Below are 21,131 nucleotides of genomic sequence, written 5' to 3'. Positions count from 1 at the left end.
CGCATCTCAAAAAAGACGTAGTGGAAATGGAAAAGGTGCAAATGAGAGCGACTAAGATCATTACTGGGCTGGGGCACCTTCCTTATGAGGAAAGGCTACAGCGTTTGGGCCTCTTCAGCCTAGAAAAGAGACGCCTGAGGGGGGACATGATTGAGACATACAAAATTATGCAGGGGATGGACAGAGTGGATAGAGAGATGCTCTTTACACTCTAGCATAACACCAGAACCAGGGGACGTCCGCTAAAATTGAGTGTTGGGAGAGTTAGAACAGACAAAAGAAAATATTTCTTTACTCAGCATGTGGTTGGTCTGTGGAACTCCTTGCCACAGGATGTGGTGATTGCGTCTACCCTAGACGCCTTTAAAAGGGGATTGGACAAGTTTCTGGAGGAAAAATCCATTACGGGGTACAAGCCATGATGTGTATGCGCAACCTCCTGATTTTAGAAATGGGTTATGTCAGAATGCCAGATGCAAGGGAGGGCACCAGGATGAGGTCTCTTGTTATCTGGTGTGCTCCCTGGGGCATTTGGTGGGCCGCTGTGAGATACAGGAAGCTGGACTAGATGGGCCTATGGCCTGATCCAGTGGGGCTGTTCTTATGGTCTTATGTGTCTGTGCGTCCTGCTCAGCATCTTCAGATAGCTTAGCTTTCTCAGTGTTTGCAAAACCCTGGCCTATAGGAGCGGGTGAGGCGTCTGTGTGAGGGAGCTTGTGTCTTTCAGCAAGGACTGGGGTGGGGGCTGCGGGAAGTTTGCTTGAAGCTGTTCCCCCTTCCTTTTGAAGGAGCCATCAAGTGGTTGTCAAGAAAGTCTCAGCAGTCTGACCCAAGCTGCTGGATAGCGTCAGGGCAGAGCAGCCCTGAGAAAAGCGGGCGGCAGACTTGCTCTGCGGGATGTGGGGAGTAGCGCTGTGGGTCTCCTACAGGAGGACTGGCTCTGCGACTGACGCCTTGGGGGCAGGGAGCACTTCCTCAGGCCTCCAGTACTGAGATGTGTTTTGTTTTTTTTCCTGGGCAGAAGCATTGAACCCAGGACTGCCTGCTCACCCTAATAGGGGTACTTCGCAGCTCTGCATGGAGAGGCTCCCTCCCAGGGCCTGGAACACTGGGCTTGCAAAACAGGGGTTCTGCCGCAGAGCTGTGGGGTGCAGGAGGAGTTGACCAGCATCTGTCTGCCTTTCTCTCTGACTTAACCAGCACATGCAAAAAAGCAGGACTTTGGGCTTGGGGAGAGGAGGCCCCTTGAGCTGCCGCTTGTGACTCCAGCAGGATCCCTTTTACATTTGAGCTGCCGTTCCGCATCGGATTACTAGTGGTGGTTGCAGCTGATCACCTGCACTCGGAGGTTGGAGGAAGAGTGCCATGTGGAGTTCAGCCATGTGGAGTTCAGCAGGAAACCCTTGTGGGGGGGGAGAAATGCCTTCTGGGGTTGAAGCAAAGTGAGGGCAAACGGCTTAGACTGCAGAGGCATTGAAAGGACATGGCTGGCTAGAGTTGTGCGAGATGAGGTCCACCCGTGGCTTCCTGGAGCAGATGTTTGTGGGGCTTGCCGCTCCAGGTGATTCTGATGGGGCAGGTTCAGATCTCTGTGTCGGGCTCCAGGCCAGTTTACAGGACAGAAATGACCCCCAGCTTGGCCTCCGCTCCATCCACTTGCCTCAAGGAGGCGATGGAAACCCTGAACAGATGCTTGGAGGGGTGGCTCTGGTTTGTGTGAGGGTAAGCAAGCTGGAATGTTGTCAAGAAAGAATGCTGTTGGTTGAGAAAGCCACCGATCCGGGGGGATGTTGGCAAGGGTGGGCTTCCCCCTGCCAGTGCAAGCATGCCACTCAAGGGCTCTCCCCTGACCTTGGATGCCCGAGTGATGGCTATTGCCTGGCATGCGTTGTATCAGCCTCCGTTGATTCACCGGGGCAGTTGGGGCTGAAAAGTTTCGCCTAATTTCAGTTAACTTTGCGTTGGTCGCATCCAGACTAGACACGTGGTCTGCTTTAGGTGGTGTTGTCCTTGGAGATGGTTCAAAGGGTTTGGCGGATGCAATAGCCAGGTGGCTGGCAGGTGTGAGACACGCAGGGCGCACCGTGCCTGTCTAGCACTGACTGCCGGTTTGTTTCCAGACCCGCCTCCGAGCGTGATTATGGCCTTGTAAGCCTTACTTGGTTGCCGACCACACTGCCAGCCTGAAGGACTGCCGTGGCCCATATGGGTCTTTCTGGGCCCTTGCGGTGCCTGTTCCGTCCCTGATCTGCCCCAACACAAATTGGGTCGGAGTTGCCTTTGGTGGTGTTGCCACTATATATCCCGGATTGCAAAACACACCTGCCACCCTCAGCCATTCTTGCTGACCAGGCTTTCTTGCACTAGCTGGTATACGTGTGCCTGCCTTTATTTATACATACACACCTTGCTTAATCTCCCAATGGGCGTTCTAAGAGCCTTGAGTTTAAATTGCTGTGATGGTCTGGTATGGCTGGTTTCATCGGTTTGTATTTTGTGTTGTGTTTATACTTTGTCAGTAAATGGCTTTGTCAGATTTCAGGTAGGGAAGGTGTTACATAAATATACCAAATGTATGATAAATAGGTGGCAACGGACAAAGCAGGTTCTGGGAGGGGTTTGCCAGAAAAGTCCTGCTCTCTAGACCAAGTTGCATAAAACAGTTATGTTTCCTTGGTAGGTCCTTCATGTTCAGAGGCAGACTAGCTTGATTCTAGTTTCTGGGGAAGCACTAGTGAGGGTTGGCTGTTGACCCTGTGCCTTTTGAGCAGCAAGGAAGTAGCCTTGTGCTGGCTGAGTCCAGAGGCCCCCTCTTGAGTTGGGCAGTTTTGCCTTGAGAGCCAGTGAATCTGTTCTTCAGCCAAGGCTTGTCACTCTCTACAGACACAGAGGTCTGGGGTACAGTCCCTTGCGTCGACTCGGAGTGCCTTAAGGTGGCAATTTTTTAAAAGGCTGCCCCATGGGAAGAATTGGTGTTCTGCCCCTCTCTCTCCAGCCCTGTCTGCCCAAGGCTTTTGTTGCCAGCCTTGGTTTTGGGATGGGATGGCACAGGTGTTTAGCGTCCAAGATTTGACATATATCCTGCTGCGATTATGTCTGAGGTGGTGAACAGTCCCCTGTACACTGTCTCATTCCTGCCCTCTAAACAGCCCTCAAGTGGTTTGCAGGGGGGAGGCCCAATTCAGAGAAAAGCCACGTTCCCCTGAGGCAATGCGTTCTTGCAGAGTTGCTGGGAATGGAGAAAGACACACTGGGAAACTCTGCACTGCCTTGAGAGGGGGTTCTCTGAGGCCATGGGAGACAGGCAGGGCTTCACTGTCTAGCCTATTGAAGGTGGTGCATTGAATCTGGGCACTGACTGGCAGCACAGACCTTGGGCATGTTTCCGACACAGTGAGTCCCATTGCGTTCAGTGGGGCTCACCCGCAGGTGCGCCAAGGGCAGTCTTGGAGTTCCTGGCTTATAATTGATGCTGACATGGTTGAAACTGCTGACGGTAGCAATTGAGAACATTTGGCTGTCCTGTGTGTGTGTGTGTGTGTGTGTGTGTGTGAGTGAGTGAGTGAGGGGGGGGAGGTCTGGAAAGCCATGGACATAGATTTGAAACACTCCAAATCCTTTACTTTTAAACTAATACTGCTATTTTTAATGCATCTTCTGCACTATGTCTAGTAAGAATAATTGTCAGTTGGTGAAAAGGCAGAATAGCATTGAATGAATCGCCGGCCCAGTTTTCCAGGTTTCTGTAAGGCACAATAGCACCCCATCGCGTTGGCGCTATTGCAGGCGCCCTGTTTTGGCAGGATTTGTGCAGGAGAAACTCCCTCGCCCTGGGCTGCAGAAGCAGGAGGTGGGCTTGCTCCCTCCTGGTTTGTTGGTCAGTACCAATGCAATGACTTGATGTTGGTGCTGGTTCTCCAGAGATGAGACTTGGCCACCCAGCTCATGTCTGGCAGGGGCTGCAGCTGCAGGAAGCTGACCTGGAGTGCTCCGGGTCGCAGTGGTGCAGCTTCTCGGTGGGAATGGGTGTGGTGCTGAGAAGATGGGCAGAACTCTGATTTGCTGTAGTTTCTGTGTGCACAGGGGTGGACGTAGAGGTGGGGGGGAGTCCTCACTACTGCATAGCAGCACGAGGTGCCAAGGTTTCCTTGTTCATTGGGCAAAGATAGCCAGACCCCGGCTATTGGACTAGCCTGGCTTTGGCTGCCCTACCCATGCAAGGGGCAACGAAAGGGTTGCCTCCCCAGCCCCCTCACTTCTTCGTTGCTGAGCCCAAGTTGGTGGTTGCCGTCATGGGCGCCTGAGTTGTCAAATGGGAATAATGCGCTGCAATGACCCCATGGTGCCTTACCAAGCAGGCTTCAGTGGTTCACGTGTCTGGTTCTGACCTGCGCCTTCCTCCTCTTTCCAGCTGCTTTTCCACATCGGCTGAACCTTTTCTACCTGGCCAACGACGTCATTCAGAACTGCAAGAGGAAAAACGCCATCGTGTTCCGCGACACCTTTGCCGAAGTGCTCCCAGAAGCCGCTGCTCTAGTGAAGTAAGTTTCGGCTTCTTCTCGGTTAGGCGCGTGGGGGCTGGCTGCGCGCACGTGGGGATGGCTCCGGAATGGTTGCAGGGCATGCCGACCTTACGGTCTGGTAGGATGTGTCTGGCTGATTCTGCGGGCGGCTGGATGGCTTCATGGAGGTGCCTGCCTGGTTTGAGCCGCAGAGGCTTCTCTCTTGTTTGTGCAGCAGTTGCAAGACAAGGCTGGCTTTGGGTCCCTCGGCAGGCTGTCTTGCTCCTCTCTGGCTGCTGTGTGTGACAGTTGAGTGGGGCCTTGAGCACAATTCCCCCCTAGCCCTGGGGCTCTCCCCTTGTTCACTGGCGCCCTGGCCAGTCGCAGCAGTCTGGAGTGATGCTCCCCTTTCTCTGCTAACTGTTGCAAAGAGGGAAGGGAGCCCGTTTCATGCACCTGTTCTGCACTGGTCTGGGCCCATCAAGCTCAGCGTTGTCTGCCGAGATCAGCCGTGGCCCTCTCGGTCTTCATCAGGCCCTTCATTGTGCTTGCCTGAAGAGCAGGTGCTCCGCCCCTGAGATGCAACCTGTCCCCAGCTGCTAGGAGGACAGCTTTGTGTTTCTACCTAATCGGTTTGCATTTCCTCTGTGGCACCCTCAGTCTTTGTTTGCAAGTTACCTCCTGAGGCTCCTCCTTTGTGCACTTCTCATTAAAACTCCTCTGCCGCTTTGGGTCCCTGAGGGCGGTTGATGGCTGCCTCCCTCCCTGCCTCCCTCGCACTGGTGCACAGTTGTTTGTGAGCCTCGGTGAACTCTTTCCTTCCGAAGGCGCTCTTCACACCTCCTGCAGGGAGCAATTGGGCTGGGGCAGCAGAAACATCCTGGTTGTGATCCCACCAGTGCGGACTGGTGCTTTTTAGGAAAAGATGGTAACCACCTGTGACTTTTCTTGGGAGAAGTGCACTTCCTGAAGTCCTTGTCTACACTGATCCAGCCTCTGTCTATGGAAGTAGCTCACCTCTTGGGTTGGGCTCTAAATATTCCACTGAACCTCTGAAGTCCTCTTCTTTAAACACCCCAGAAGTTTATCCCTGCGGAGTGGGGGGCCACTCATGATGACTAGTGTCATCCAGGACGGCAAAGAGTCTGTCTAGTCCAGCCCTTGGTCTCCAGCAGGGGAGAGTTTACTGTCAAAGTGCAGCAGCCACCCCTAGTCTCCCCTTATGTGAGGAGGGAATCCCCTTTCCAAAGTTGCTTTATTCTAATGCCCTTTGTGGCATTGAGTTCCATAGGCCCATACTTGGCCTATCCCAAACTGTCTTTTATGAGTTCTTTTGGACTGATTTATTCCCATTTTTCCAAGAGCGTGAACAAGTTTGCTCTTATTGCTGATTCTGTCCATTGCCTCTGGAACTCCAGTCCACTTGAGTGGCCCTGCATTGGGAGGCCTCTTTAGGTTTATTGCTGTGTAGTTTCTCTGTGTTTAACAGCATGTTTGGTAACTCTTTTTTTTCTTCTTTCCTTTAAATACTTTGGGCCTTTAGTCAGGGACTTTTGCAAGTCCAAGTATATAGTGTCAGCGAGATCAGTGTCCCTGTGTCCTGCAACCCCTGTGGTGCTTGTTTTTGTCTGTCTTGGAAAAGCAGTCAAAACCAGTGTGCTGTCAAAACCAGTCTGTGTGTTTCTGTGTGTCCACATGACACTGCAAAGAATCATGAGACATTAGTGAGGCAGAACCCAGGCAGGACTCTTCTTCGATGCACTTAATATTATCTTTAAATATGCTTTCTCCATATGTTATGTTACCCATAACAGACTGACCAACTTGTCACTTCCCAGATTCTCCCTGACTCTCTTCTTAAATATCTGCTAGTGGCTGCCTTCCAGTCCTCTGGCACAGAGGTTGATTTAAAAGTCAAGCACATATTTTTATTTGAGTTCCTAAGAACTCTTGGCTGGTTGCTATCTGGGCATAGTGCTTTGTCTTTGTCAGTACCACATCCCTTGTCACTTCTGTTCGATTCTGTTTTTCAAACTGCCTTCCTAAGATGGTCAGTTTGAGCACAGATATCTGCCCTGTGGTGAAGGCAGCAGCAAAGAGGACAATATTTTTTTGCCCAGCGTGTAATTAATCTGTGGAACACCTTGCCACAGGATGTGGTGGCGGCAGTGTTGTCCAGCCTAGACACCTTGAAAAGGGAATTGGACAGATAGATGGAGGAAAAGTCCATCACAGGTGAGAAGCCATGATGGGTATGTGCAAGGCTCTTGAGATATTTATGTAGATATAAATACATATAATAATAATAATAATAATTAATTACATTGCGATACAAGGACATCTGCAAGAGGGATCTGAAGGCCTTAGGGATGGACCTCAACAAGTGGGAAACCCTGGCCTCTGAGCGGCCCGCTTGGAGGCAGGCTGTGCAGCATGGCCTTTCCCAGTTTGAAGAGACACTTGGCCAACAGTCTGAGGCTAAGAGGCAAAGAAGGAAGGCCCATAGCCAGGGAGACAGACCAGGGACAGACTGCACTTGCTCCCAGTGTGGAAGGGATTGTCACTCCCGGATTGGCCTTTTCAGCCACACTAGACGCTGTGCCAGAACCACCTTTCAGAGTGCGATACCAGAGTCTTTCGAGACTGAAGGTTGCCAATACATTATTATTATTATTATTATTATTATTATTATTATTAATTTATACCCACTTTTTTGCCCAACGGGCACGCAAGGCGGCTTACAAACACTTTAAAAATACAACATTAAAAACAATCATTAAAAACAATTTACAGTAATTAAAAAATCTAAAAACAAACAAACCCCATGGATTTTCATATAAGAAGCAAGAACCAGCCAGCCTGTCAACAATTAAAAGCTTTTTGAAATAAAAAGGTCTTCAGTCCATGCCGAAACGTTAGCAACGAGGGAGCAGTTCTCAGTTCTAAGGGGAGGGTATTCCACAGTTCGGGGGCCACCACCGAGAAGGCCCTCTTCCTGGCCGCCGCCCCTCTCACATCTCTTAGTGGCGGCACAGTCAAAAGGGCCCCCCCAGATGATCTAAGAGCACTGGCAGGATTGTAGGGATTTTTAGTCAATTTCGCGCCTCTCTTCTGGTTGCTATCCTCCTCTCTTTAAACTCTCCCTGTGTCCTGCATCCCTGGTGGTGCTTGGTTTTTGTCTGATGTGGAAAAGAAGTCACGTACCTCTTTGAAAGCAGCGGTGTGCTGTCAAACCAGCCCGTGTGTTTCTGTGTGTCATTTCCAGAGATCCATCCATCTCCAAATCCGTAGAGAGGATCTTTAAAATCTGGGAAGACAGAAACGTGTATCCGGAGGAGACCATCACGCTACTGAAAGAAGCTCTAAGTAAGTGGAGTCTTCTTCTTCTTTCTGTGACTGTGTCCTGGTGGGGGGTGGGGGCTTGTGACGTGCATGTGGCAGCAGGGCCTGAAGTCACAAGGTGGACAGTTGGTCTGGAAAATCCAGTCACTCGTGTATCGTCTGCTTGGGGAAGCAGGTAGCAGAGTGTGATTGAACCTGGCATGAATCCCTTGGCGAAGAAAACCCTTGTTCCAGTGTGGGCTGCCGTGGAACTTTGGACATGAGATTTCTGGCCCGTGGCAGGAGATATGTCCCTCCTAAAGGCCGTGACAACCATAGCATGAAGCTCAGAGCTTCTCCCTGGGCCCAGTTTTCTGGACTCCTGGTGCTTGGGGTCAGGGGTGCAAACACTTGCTGGCTTGTACTGTTTCTGCCATGCAGTGTTTCTTATCTGGAAGTCGCCAAGATTGTACCAGCTGTTGTCTTTTACAAAGGGCATGAATCCAGACCAGGCTGTCACTGGCTGGGAGGGGGGAGGGTGGGTGGGTGTTGCTGCTAAACCCTCTTCAGCGATGGGCGCATTGTTCCAGGACTGCGCTTTTAAAGGTTATTTCCGCTCTCATTGTAGCAGCCGTCTCAGAAAGAGACCACCCTGCCCTTCAGCGTACAAGCTTTGAATGACACTGGACTCTTGCCCCTCTCTGCCACACCCCATTCCTGACAGACACACCTAGTGTTGCTACAGTCTGGAGCCTGCCTGATCTCACTTTGCTCCTGGAGGCAGGTTCCTCCTGGTTGGCCCCTAGAATAGGATCCCCTGCGAGTGAGGTTTCGCCCAAGGCAGCCATGCAGAGATGCAAGAGTTCTGTCGCAGTGGTGGGGCAGAACATGGTTCTGAGTGCCATTTAAAGGTCATCCTTGGCCAGAGCAGGCAACGGATGCCCCTGTGCCTGTGGCGTGAGGGATTTCCACAAGGTTACCTGTTTGGTGCTGGGTTGGGGGTGTGTATCTGTGCTCAGGTTGGAGACAAATCTGGACTGGGCCATTTAAGCCTCCCGGTTCAGTCGGCTAGAAGACTTGCCGCATGGTGCCAGGGTGGAGTATTTTCGTTCTGCTCTCTCGCGCCCAATGAAAGTGGCTCAAAGCCGGTTTTAATGCTGTTCCTCGAGGTGGCCAGCGTCTTCCTTTTCATAAAAAGATTGAGCAGAGGCAGAGCGGTCCAGTGTAGACGTTTCCACATTGACAGCCGAGCTCAGTCTTGACGCAGGCCCCCTGCGCGCGTTCCTTGGTAATCTCTTGACCGCGCACGGGCTCCTGGGAGGCGCCTCGTAATGGCAGGCCGCGCAGCCACACCAAAAATCCAAACGCACTGAAAATGTTTTCCAGGTTCCACTTTCAAAACTCAGAAGCAGCAGAAAGAAACTCAGAGCAAACAGCCAACTAAGTCCTGGAAGAAGCCTCAAAGTAAGGAACTCGGCTGCAAACGGTCTGAATTGTGTACGAGCGACCTCCCCGTGGAGCCCTGAGGCAGCTGCCCTTGAAACCTGAGCCCTTAGGAGCGCACGGTGTCCCCACGCAGGCCTCCAGCCAGGATAGTTCCAGCTTCCGGTGCTGCAGCAGGCGTCACCGTGTTTTTAGAGGAGCAGGACATGTGCAGAGAGGAAGGGTGCCTTTTGGGCCCTGGCCGATGGCAAGATGGCAGGCGTGCCCAGCAAGCAAGTGGGCTAGGAGCCTCTTTCGGTGTCAGGCTAGCTAAACCGGAGACGACCTGTGCTCCTGTCCGGGCAGGGGGAGAGGCAGTGCAGATCACAGATCACAGGCATTCTTGGGAGATCAGCTCCTCGGCCGCCGTCACCGGCACAGCAGTGACGCAGACAGACAGGAGAAGCACGAATGTCTGAAAGAGGAAGACAGCAGACAGGAGAGGCTAGGCTAGTGACCGGAGAGCGGCTGGGCGCACAGTGTCGGAAGCCGGTGCGGGCCGCTAGGAGGCCAGGCCACATGCGCGAATTGCAGCAAGTAGCAAGTCTTCGCGTGGCTGGATTTACTCTGGAGAGTTTCTGGCTTGGCTTGTTGGAAGAAGCACACTAGGGCCAGGAAGGAAAGGCACTGTTTGGAAAGGGCAAGGCAGAGCTCCCCCCCCCCCAGCACTGCATTGCAGCTTGCACTCCCCAAAGGGGGATTATCTTGGATTCTCCCACTCCAGAATGCATGGGTGCTCCATGCTCATGGCTACTTCCCAGTCTTGTGAGATGAGCAGTTCCCCAAAGTGTGCCTTGGGCACGCCCCTCTGCTGCAGGAAATAAATGGAAAGCAAGGATGAACAGTGTCCGTGAACCCAAAGCATCTGTCCAGTGAGGACACTCCCTGTTGTGTCTCTGCATGAGTCACCGGCCTGGCTTCCTTCCAATTCGCTTCCTTATGGAGAGGCATGGTTTTGATACGTGCCTGCTTTGGGTGCATTTCGCCCAGCCAGTCCTTTCCAGCCCAAGAGATGCAGCAGAACTTCCTGCCCATAGAGGCGTTCTCAGAACAGGGATTCATTCAGAAGCATAGCAGGGCAGGCCCTACTCTCTTACCCATGCTTTTAACAAGCTGAATCTTTTGAGTGTCAGAATGAGGTTGTGTTGCCGGCGTTAAGTCCAAAAGAAGACCTTCTCTGCTCTTAAGGGTTTGGCAGGAAGCACACAACACTCTTCCACTGACAGCCTGCTGGCAAGGGGATCGCAGCTTCACGTGCAGTGAGGGCATCGTCCCGAGCAGAGCACAGGTTGGGGCACGTCACTGCAGGTGGCAGTGGAGGGCAGAGGTTGGGATGCTTCTCGCTTACAGCCGCCTCCCCATGTCCCTGTCTACAGGTCTCTCCTTTTGTTTCCGCAGCCTCAACGAATCCAAAAGCTGTCCTGAAGTCCAAGATTGTGGCAGAGTTCCGAGTAAGTTCACCAACAGTGCCATCTGCTCCCTTCGCAGGGGTGCGGTCCTGCCCCCCCGGCCTGCGGGGAATACATGGAGCACTTGAGCCAGAAACCAGTGGCCCTTGCCTGTGGGCAGATGTGCGGTGGGGTGGCCTTACCTGCGGCTCTGAGAGCGGTGACTGGGTTCCACGGAGAGGGGTTTCCTTACCACTGTGGTAAGAAGACACTGTCCGAGGTATTTGGGACTGCAGGTCTTTGGAAGAAGGAAAATTCTTCTTAGTCATTCTTCTCCTGTCAGTATGTGGGCACCAAGTAACTTGGGGCATAGGGTACTTGCTTGTAGCTCCTATTCTGCTCACGCACCACTGCGAAGTCTCGCTGGTGTGACTTCTGCTTGGCGGAGCGCGCTGGGCCCGCGGTGTTCAGCGGGGCCTTGTCCTCATCTCCCTCTCTTCCCTCCCCCAGCCGCAGTCTCTCGTCGACGAGCTTCTCTTCCACAAGCGCTCCGAGGACCAGATTGAGCTGAAGGAGAAGCAGCTGGCCACCATGAGGGTGGACGTCTGCAGCACCGAGACTCTGAAGTGCTTGAAAGGTACAAGGGAGGCTGGACGGGGGGTGGAAAACGAGGCCTGGAGTGCCAGAAGTGGGTCGAGGGGTGTTTTTCCCCCTCCTGTCAAGCGCCTTGAGGGCCCCTGGAGCGCATTCTCAGGGACTCATGCTCTCTTCTTAAATACATTGGACCCTTGGTATCCATGGGGGTTCCGTTCTGGGACCCTCCACAGATACTGAATTCCATGGGTAATGAAATCTGGGGGGGGGCACCACTGCAGTTACAATTACCTGGGGGTCCATGCCCAGCCTCCCTGATGCATTTGAGAGCCACTTCCCAACATGCCTAGAGGTCCCCTGAGGCCTGCAGCCACAGTCTCAGCATCCCCGGATATTCAAATCCACGAATGCCAAGTCTTTGGATAAGGAGGGCCTACAGCATAACACCCATTCTAGTACACCAGGGGTGCCCAAACCCTGGCCCTGGGGCCACATGTGGCCCTCGAGGCCTCTCAATGCGGCCCTCAGGGAGCCCTCAGTCTCCAATGAGCCTCTGGCCCTCCAAAGATTTGTTGGAGCCCGCACTAGCCCAACACAACTGCTCTCAGCATGAGGGTGACTGTTTGACCTCTCGCGAGAGCTGTGGGATGAGGGCTCCCTCCACTGCTTGCTGTTTCATGTCTGTGATGCAGTAGCGGCAGCAAAGGAAAGTCCAGCCTTGCTTTGTGCAAGACCTTTTATAGGCCTTGAGCTATTGCAAGACCTTCATTCATTCATATAACTTCATCTTTAATATATTCATTTATGTAAACTTATGTAAATTTATTCAAATTTTAAATATAAATCAATTCCCTTTTTCCCTGGCCCCCGACACAGTGTCAGAGAGATGATGTGGCCCTCCTGCCAAAAAACTTTGGACACCCCTGTAGTATACAAAAGAATGTCGGGTGGTACGTTTAGAGACGGCCCACATGTTTTGCACCCCTCTTGTGTACTTGGGGTTCTCTAAACCTTAGTTCAATCCTGGAAGAACAATGGTTTTCAGGCAGGTTTTGTTTTGCTCAGTTTGTGGCTGAGGCTGAGAGGAGAGTACCTTGCTGAAGGCCTTCCAGTAGAGTTGGTAACTTTCTGCTTTTGTGCTCTTGTTCTTGGTCTCCACGCTATGACTGTCATAAGAACATAAGAACAGCCCCACTGGATCAGGCCATAGGCCCATCTAGTCCAGCTTCCTGTATCTCACAGCGGCCCACCAAATGCCCCAGGGAGCACATCAGATAACAAGAAGACCTGCAAGGCCTCCTGGGAATTGTAGTTAAGAACATAAGAACAGCCCCACTGGATCAGGCCACAGGCCCATCTAGTCCAGCTTCCTGTATCTCACAGCGGCCCACCAAATGCCCCAGGGAGCACACCAGATAACAAGAGACCTGCAAGGCTTCCTGGGAATTGTAGTTAAGAACATCAGAACAGCCCCACTGGATCAGGCCATAGGCCCATTTAGTCCAGCTTCCTGTATCTCACAGCGGCCCACCAAATGCCCCAGGGAGCACACCAGATAACAAGAGACCTCATCCTGGTGCCCTCCCTTGCATCTGGCATTCTGACATAACCCATTTGGGTGTGTTCATTTTTATAGAGCATCTTGTATAAACAGATACTAGAACGGGGGAGGCAGAGGAAATTGTTGGGCAGCTAAAGGGGGCCATTTCATGCCGTGCAGAGGAGCTACCACAATTGGGGTTCATGGCCACAATGAGCAGGTTGGGCAGTGTCATTTCAGACTCATTACAGTTGGGGAGGGGAATACCTTTTTTGACTTGTTGCTTTGTATGAAAATCAAGGCTCCCTGCAGTGCAGCTAGTGTTCGAGCGTGGCTCCCTGTTACCCTAGCTTTCTTCAAGCAGGGTGACTTTACGCAGGAGGGATTTTAAAAAATATACTTCCAGCTGCAGTTGGAAGTGGGTCGACCATGTTGTTCTCCTGTATCTCCTGTAAGGGGCGGGGGCCTAGACGGGGAAGGGAAGGGTGGTAAGCGCCTTGCCGAAACCTCAGTTCAGAGCACAACTGCCTTTGAATGCCCGTCGCTTATGGAGAAGCCCCAACAGTGGAGGTGGATTCCCTGCCTGCCTTTTTAAAAAATCAAATGAAAACCTTCCGCCAGGGCAACTTGCAATGTAAAAATTAACCAGTTTTCAAAACCAGTTAACCCCTGGCTTCTGCACTGCAACAAGAATCCAGAGTGGGGCGGAGCAGACTTGGGTCAGTGGAAAACCTATCAAAACACCCGTCAGCGGGCGCCTTCTGGCTTGATCCAGCAGGGGATTCTTGGGTTCTCAAGTGGCGGCACTGCTCTTGCGCCCGCCCACTCTGGCTCAGGCCCTTCCTCCTAAGTTTGCAAGCAAAACCGCCAACCACAAGAGGTGCCACTCGCTTTGGAGCTTGGGCAAGGAAGGCAGGCGTCTTGGGGAGGCTTGGATTTCACAGCAGACCGGCAAGGGACGCATCCCCTTCCAGGTCTAGAGCACTTGAAGACTCCAAATTGCTGACCCCCCCATTAGCTTTTCCAGGACACGTCACAGTGGCTTGGTTTGTGCGTGCCTCGGTTTCCCCCTAAACATTTTCTCTTCCTTGTAGACAAAACGGGAGGCAAAAAATTCTCCAAGGAGTTTGAGGAAGCCAGTGCCAAGCTGGAGGAGTTTGTCAACAGCTTGGACAAGCAGGTGAAGAACGGCCCTTCCTTGACGGAGGTGCTGGAGAATGCGGGGATCTTCTACGAGGCGCAATACAAGGAAGTGAAGGTGGTCGCAAACGTAAGGAGAAAGAGGCCCCCGCAGTGGTTGGGTGGGGAGGGTGAATCTTCACGCCATTCAGTTGTCGCAGGCATATCTGTGGCCCACCTATCTCATTTCTTTTCTCTGCCAGGCTTACAAGACGTTTGCCAACAGAGTGAGCAACCTCAAGAAGAAGCTGGATCAGCTGAAGGCCACGCTGCCAGACCCCGAGGAGTCCCCCGTCCCCTCCCCGAGCATGGATGCGCCCTCCCCAACCGGCTCAGAGTCTCCCTTCCAGGGAATGGGGGAAGAGGACAATTCCCCCTCGCCGGAGGCGGAGAGGGAAAAGTCGCCCTCTCCAGAGCCGGCGACCGACAACCGCGACGTGGAGGACATGGAGCTGTCTGACGTGGAAGAGGATGCCCCAAAGATCATTGGTGCGTGGTCCAGAGCATGGTCTGGTCAGCGGCTCCTGGGTTTGCCCTCCCCAAGGTCCTGTGACAGTGAGCAAAATAAAAATGGCACAGCTCTCACTGAATTGTCCCATACGAAGATGTTGGGGGGGGGGGAATCAAGGAATAGAACCCCTCTGTGCAAGTGGGAAACGGGCATCTTTGTTTTCTGAAGCAGCAAAGGTGTCTGTTGGCTGAGGAGGGGAGAAAAGTTTGTCCCGTGTAGTGTGCTTAATGTCTTGGAGGACCTGGATTCAAGTCCTCGTTCACCCCACTGGCTCACCTTTTGTGTCAGTTGTTGTCCTTTGGCCCGATACGTCTCACAGAGCTCCTCTGAGCGGGCAGCGCATGAAAGACGTAACACAGCATGTCATCTTGCCCACTTGCTGATTGGGCTCGTGAGTAGCACAGAAACAGCAGCTGGGCATGTGGGTCACGTTTGCCCAGAAGCTCTTCTTTACTGTCACAATGTGTGTGAATGCATCTGGGTCCTCTGGTTTGCCTGTGCGCTCTAAGCCCCCACGTTGGCTCTGCCAGAGTAGAATGCCCTTTTGCATCCCTGTGTAAACGATATAGGAGCAAGTGGCCTGCTTCCTGCTTATAGCCTGACCAAGACACAGTACTTAACCCTGGCTACAGTCTCCAGTGCACAGTTAAACCACGGTTTATCTTGGCAGAGTAAGCCCTGACCTGGGAGGGATTGTCTAATGCAGGGGTGCCCAAACCCTGGCCCTGGGGCCACATGTGGCCCTCGAGGCCTCTCAATGCGGCCCTCAGGGAGCCCCCAGTCTCCAGTGAGCCTCTGGCCCTCCGGTGATTTGTTGGAGCCCACGCTGGCCTGATGCAACTGCTCTCAGTGTGAGGGCAACTGTTTGACCTCTCGGTGAGCTGTGGGATGAGGGTTCCCTCCACTGCTTGCTGTTTCACATCTGTGATGCAGTAGCGGCAGAAAAGGAAAGGCCAGCCTTGCTTTGTGCAAGGCCTTTTATAGGTCTTGAGCTATTGCAAGACCTTCATTCATTCATATAAGTTCATCTTTAATATATTCATTTATGTAAATGTATGTAAATTTATTCAAATTTGAAGTGTAAATTCTTTTTTTCCCCTGACACAGTGTGAGAGAGACAATGTGGCCCTCCTGCCAAAAACTTTGGACACCCCTGGTCTAATGAGATCCCCATGGCCTCTTGCAAGCAGAGAGGCGCCCAAGTTGGGCTTTCCTCCATAGACAAAACAGAACGCTTCCCATTTTGTGTGGCTGATCTTTCGCTGCGGTTTTGGCGCTCAGGTGTCACGTACAAACGTGATTTGGGGAAGCGAACCATAGCCAAGTGATCAGGCCTCGCTCTCGTGGACCTGTTTAGATAACTCTGCCCCATGAGACTTTGCTGTGTAAACCATTTTGTAGGCTTCTGGTGGAAAGTGGTGCAGAAATAATTCTAAAAAGAAGATCTGGACTGAGCACTGGAAGCAAGTCGTGATCGGGGCTGATCTTGGCACAGCCCAGAAAGCAGCACAGGGGCTCTTGCTTTTTTTTCTGCAAACACCGGTGGTGACGTTCTGAGTTCCGTTGTGTAGACGGGACGCTGTGCTTGATTCTGTCCCCCCCTCTGTCTTTGCACTAGTGGAGGAGAGGAAAGAGAAACCGGCAGCTTCCGCCCCAGGCCCAGTGAAGGTGACAGAAAGCATCGCAAAGGCCTCACCAACAGTCAGCGCAACCGCAGCGGCAACCACGGCCAGTGTGACGCCCCTGACTGCAACTCCTGTCACCCCTCCCGCACTGAAGCCAGCAGCACCAGCCCCCCTCCCTCAGTCGCCGGCGCTGGCTCTGCCAAACCTTGCCAACGTGGACCTGGCGAAGATCAGCTCCATTCTGAGCAGCCTGACTTCAGTGATGAAGAACACAGGTGAGGACCAGAGGGCCGAGAGCGGCATCTAAAAGAACCCTGGAGTTCTGCAGTTGGGCAGGGAGCGGGGTTGGTGCAGAAGGGCACAGTCAGCCCTTGGTCTGATTTGTTCTGCCCTCTTGCCTGTGTCACTCAGTTGGCATCTGGCTGTGCCATTGGGGAGTTCGTCCCTCTGCCCCCCTCCCCCAGCTCCTCAGGCCAATAGAGAAGGCCCCTTCACAGGCATGAGGACTAGAAACATGCTGTTGCTCTTCCCTGGATTTAGGAACAAACAGCCAGTCCTGCTTCATGTACTTGGCACCCACTGGCCTTGTCAGTCTTGTCAGCTCCCTACCCCTCTTCTCTACAGGTCCTTTTTAACCCCTTTACAGCCTTAAATTGCCCACAGAAGGCTGGCCCTCCTGCCCAGAGGTGTCTGGCCTGTCTTTCCGGGCCCCATAACCGCTTTCCCACCCCTTCTCAGGTGTCAGTCCTGCCTCGAGACCTTCCCCAGGCACCCCAACCAGCCCGACGGCTCTGACTAGTGGCCTGAAGACTCCGGTGGCAGGAGCCCCGCCTGCCCTGCCCAACCCGTTGGCGAGCATTCTTTCCAAAGTGGAGATAACACCCGAGAGCATCTTGTCGGTTCTCTCCAAGACCCAGACCCAGACCGCGCCCACCCTGCAAGGTAAACAGGATATGCTAGCTGCTGCGGGGCTTTCAGGTGATAGCCTGAGGGCCTGATGTTGCTTTTCTGCAGAGCCTGAGTAAAGCTCCCCCTAAGGGAAGGGGAAGCAACGCGGGTCACCTCTGGGTGGGTGGATCAGGGCTGCTGCCCCATCCCGTGCGTCTTCCCAGTGGGAATTCTCTGAGGAAAAGTCCTGACTGGAGTCTTCCTCCTCCCCGGCTAGAGGGAGTAGCAGTTCTGGTTGTGGTCACCTCGGTGAGATCAAGGAGCTCCTGCCCTCCAGCGTGTCTGGGAGTGGGGTGTTCTGCAGCGTCAGGGGGCCAGAGCGGCTCCTGCTTGGCAGCCCCGTCCAAGTGGGGAGTGACCAAGCAGGTGGGGCCAGTGAGTGACCCCCTTGTTGTCCGGAGGGGGGGTGGCATACTGGAGGGTGCTGTGAGGGCAGAGCTGGATACATTCCAGGTTCCTATAAGAGGGCAACAACAGGGTGCTTCTTGGTGGAAAGGCTTCTGCTCTCAAAGCCACCTGCCCTGGAGACCTAACGGAGCTGTTCCTCTCCCCCCTCAGGTTTGTCCTCGTTCCTCCAGAGCGTGGCTGGAAACGCAAGCCAGCCCAGCGAGGCAGCCCCCCCGAGCACGTCCCCTCAGAGCACGTCCGCCAGCACCGCTGCCGCGTCCTCAGCGAAGGGGAGAGGCACCCCCTCCAGCACGCAGCCTTTCGCGTCCCAGAGCTTTGGCTACTCTCCTAACTCCTCCTCCTCTGCCGAGGTGTCCTCCACCTCTGTTAACAAGGGCCCCGCCGGCCACAGCTCGGGGCTTCCCAGCTCCAGTTTCAAGCCCCCCACCAATTCCTTGGGGTTTGGCGCCTCCCTCACCGGCAGCCCTTCCCTTCGGCCCGCGGAGAACCCGCTGAGCCAGTCTTCCGACATTTCGGAGGCCAAGCTGGAGTCGGAGCCCACTTCTCCCAGCCTGGAGATGAAGATCCACAACTTCTTGAAGGGCAACCCGGGCTTTAGCGGCCTCAACCTGAACATCCCCATTCTGAGCAGCCTGGGGTCCAGCGTGGCCCCCGAGACCCACTCCTCCTCCTCCTCGGATTTTAACCGCGGGCCCACCAGCACGTCCCTGGACAGCATCGATGGCACTCCGGTCCGCGACGAGCGCAGCGGGACGCCCACGCAGGACGAGATGATGGACAAGCCCTCGTCCAGCAACGTGGACACCCTCTCACTCCTCTCCAAGATCATCAGCCCCGGCTCCTCAACCCCCAGCAGCACGAAGTCTCCCCTTCAGAGCCGGGACGACAGCTATTCCCAGGAGCTGTCCAACTCTGTCTACCGGTCCTTCAGCCTGAGCAGAGATGCTCCGGCCGCCCTGTACAAGCAGCCCTCTGATGGCATTGAGCTGCCCTCATCCTTAATGGAGTCCCCGCAGGAGAAGTTCTACCCCGACACCTCCTTCCAGGAGGACGAGGATTACCGAGACTTTGATTATTCAGGCCCTCCTCCGTCGGCCTTGGTCAACCTGGAGAAGCAGCCACCCAAATCCATCTTGAAGTCTAGCAAGCTTTCCGATGCCGCCGAGTACCAGCCGGTCTTGTCGAGCTACAGCCAAAGAGCCTCCGGGTTTGGCCTGAAGTCCCCGTTCCCCCAATCCATGCGGTCTCTCCACGAGCAGAGCGACAGCTGCGACCCCTTGTCCCCTCCCGGAATGTACGGAGGCTACAACCTGAGGAGGAACGACTCTGGTTCAGACGCGTCTCCCACACCCAGCAAGACCGACGATGACAGTTCCAACAGCCTGTCCCTGCCGCACTCCGGCCTCTCCCAAAAGCCGTACCCGGACTCCCCTCACCTGGTTCCGCACAGGTCGCTCTTCAGCCCCCAGAACCCTCTTGGGACCCCGGCTAGCAGACCCCCCACGTCCAGCATGGACAAATCTGCCGGGTCTTCCATCTCTGCCACGTCCACCATCGAGTTTAAGAACATGCTGAAGAACGCGTCCCGCAAGCCCTCGGAGGAGAACAAGCACTTCGGCCAGGTCTTGAAGGGGGGGTGTAGCGACGGCCACGGCCAGGCGGGGATGTCTGGGGGGGGCGAGCAGCAGAGCCTGCAGGAGGAGCACTACCGGATTGAGACGCGGGTGTCGTCCTCCTGCTTAGACCTGCCCGACAGCACAGAGGAGAAGGGGGCCCCCATAGAGACGCTGGGCTACCACAACGCCTCCAGCAGGGGCATGTCCGGCGAGCCCATTCAAACAGTCGAGTCCATCCGCGTTCTCGGGAAGGGGAACCGGGGCCAGGGGAGAGAGGCCAGCCGAGGAGGGTGGTTCGAGCTGAGCAGCGCAGGCAGCACCTTTGATAACGGCCCTTCGAGCGCAACCGAGATGCCCGCCCTTGGTGCGGCCAGCGGCACCGCGTCCAGCTTCCAGGCCCAGTACAAAGATCGGGTGCCCTCCTTCCCGGAGAACGCCAACAGTTTCAGAGCCAGCAACTTCGGCGCTGCTTTCGACCGGCACGTACGGCCTCCTCTCGGCCCGCCCCCCCTAGAGCACGGGAGTTCCTTCCCCAGGGACCAAATTGGGCCACCTCCCACAGGGCCACACTCGGTCCCGGCGCCACGCATGCCGTCGGTGGATCACACTAACCCCTTCTCGAAAGAAGCCACCTCCCCGCTTGGCCTGCCCCATGGTGTCCCTCCTCCCCCGCCTCCCTCTTTAGACCGTAGCGGGGTCCCGTTCCCGACTCAGCCACCGCCCCCTCTGCCCGTGGAACACGGCGGTGTTCCCTTCTCCACCCCGCCGCCGCCGCCGCCTGGGGATCTCGGCCTCCCGTTTCCTGCTCCTGCCCTCGCAGCAGAACACGGGGGCCCGTTCTCCAAGGACCACGGCTCTGTCCACCAAGGAACGCTGAAAGAGCATTTTAACCTGCAGCCAGGAGCGCCGCGGGACCAAGTGGGCCAGCCTCAGCGCGACCTCAGCGCTCAGGCCCTTGGCCGGGCTCGAGAGAGCATGGGCCTCCCTGCCCTCGCGAGAGACCCGCTGGGGCCCGCCCTGAACGTTGGCGCCTCTCTCCCCTGTCACAGAGACGGCACAAACCAAGGTGGGCTGGGGGTTAGGACCCAGAGGCCAGACTTCCGACCCAGGGAGTCGTTCCTAAGCAGAGACCCCTTTAACAGCTTAAAAAGGCCTCGGCCCCCCTTTGCCAGGGGCCCTCCATTCTTCACACCAAAACGCCCCTTCTTCCCTCCCAGGTACTGAATGAAGGTGTTCCGGAACTTTCCAGAGAGCAGTGGAAGTAGCACTTTCACACTGTTTGCCCCCCTCCCCTCCCTTAAAAGGTCCTGTCAACTTTTTGTGTTCTGAACTAAGGTATGTTCTTAGACCACCATTTTAATTTTTCCCTGTTGGTTTTCTTGGGATTTTTTTTTTTTTTTAAAGCTGTTGGCCCGAATCTAGGAGGGGAACGTTCAGGGCTGCCTCAGGCCAAGTCATGAAACAGAAACCGCGCCTGACGATTGGCGTCAAAATAAAGGCGACCAGAAGTTAAGGGGACCCCTTGATTCTTAAGCCAAGCTAGCGAACTCGGGGGCCCTCCAAGACTTGAATGGTCCAGGAATTTCTCCCTCCCTCCGATGACTCTCCTCCTTCCTGTGCCTGCTTCTCCACCTGCCTCTTGATAGGGCTTCTGCTCTGTGGGTGTCTTTGCTGCCCGTTCATCTTCCATCTTGGGCTGAGTCGGTTGCAGGAGGAGGGGGCAGGCGTGCCACCCTCTTTGTGCATCTGCTGGTCCTCCGTGCCGTGTCTAGTCAGTCCTTCCGCGTTCCCTAGATTGGTGGCAGGGAAAAAAAACCTTGGCTAGAGTAAGTAGCTTCTGTTTGGCCAGAGCCTTGTGCTTTGAGCGTATTTAGGGTGGGGGCCATGTGCAGTGTGGGTCATTTCCTCCCCAATACTCTTCTGCATCCTCTTGCACAATCAGCATACAGGTTGCTTGGCCTTGGCCAGAGCCGATTTTCAGTCCACCAAAAGAGGGAGGTCATGGGCCAGTGGATGC

At 54.5% G+C, this 21,131-nt stretch overlaps 1 protein-coding gene across 1 annotated transcript in view; it reads left to right on the top strand.

Moving 5' to 3' along the window:
• Positions 1-21,114, top strand: part of RPRD2 (regulation of nuclear pre-mRNA domain containing 2) — a 28,390-nt gene extending 7,276 nt beyond the window's left edge. The window contains exons 2-11 of the mRNA XM_066610293.1: positions 4,412-4,541; positions 7,768-7,868; positions 9,210-9,287; positions 10,704-10,756; positions 11,204-11,330; positions 13,922-14,097; positions 14,210-14,495; positions 16,136-16,417; positions 16,881-17,084; positions 17,649-21,114. Of these exons, the coding sequence (XP_066466390.1) occupies positions 4,412-4,541; positions 7,768-7,868; positions 9,210-9,287; positions 10,704-10,756; positions 11,204-11,330; positions 13,922-14,097; positions 14,210-14,495; positions 16,136-16,417; positions 16,881-17,084; positions 17,649-20,338 (4,127 nt within the window). The 3' untranslated portion in view covers positions 20,339-21,114. The remainder of the gene's footprint in view (positions 1-4,411; positions 4,542-7,767; positions 7,869-9,209; positions 9,288-10,703; positions 10,757-11,203; positions 11,331-13,921; positions 14,098-14,209; positions 14,496-16,135; positions 16,418-16,880; positions 17,085-17,648) is intronic.
• The last annotated feature ends 17 nt before the right edge of the window (positions 21,115-21,131 follow it).

The sequence above is a fragment of the Tiliqua scincoides genome, chromosome 15 (assembly GCF_035046505.1).
Source record: "Tiliqua scincoides isolate rTilSci1 chromosome 15, rTilSci1.hap2, whole genome shotgun sequence".
NCBI classification, from domain to species: Eukaryota; Metazoa; Chordata; class Lepidosauria; order Squamata; family Scincidae; genus Tiliqua; species Tiliqua scincoides.
The sequence above is the reverse complement of the archived record's forward strand: the minus strand, read 5'-3'. Positions and strand labels throughout refer to the sequence as shown.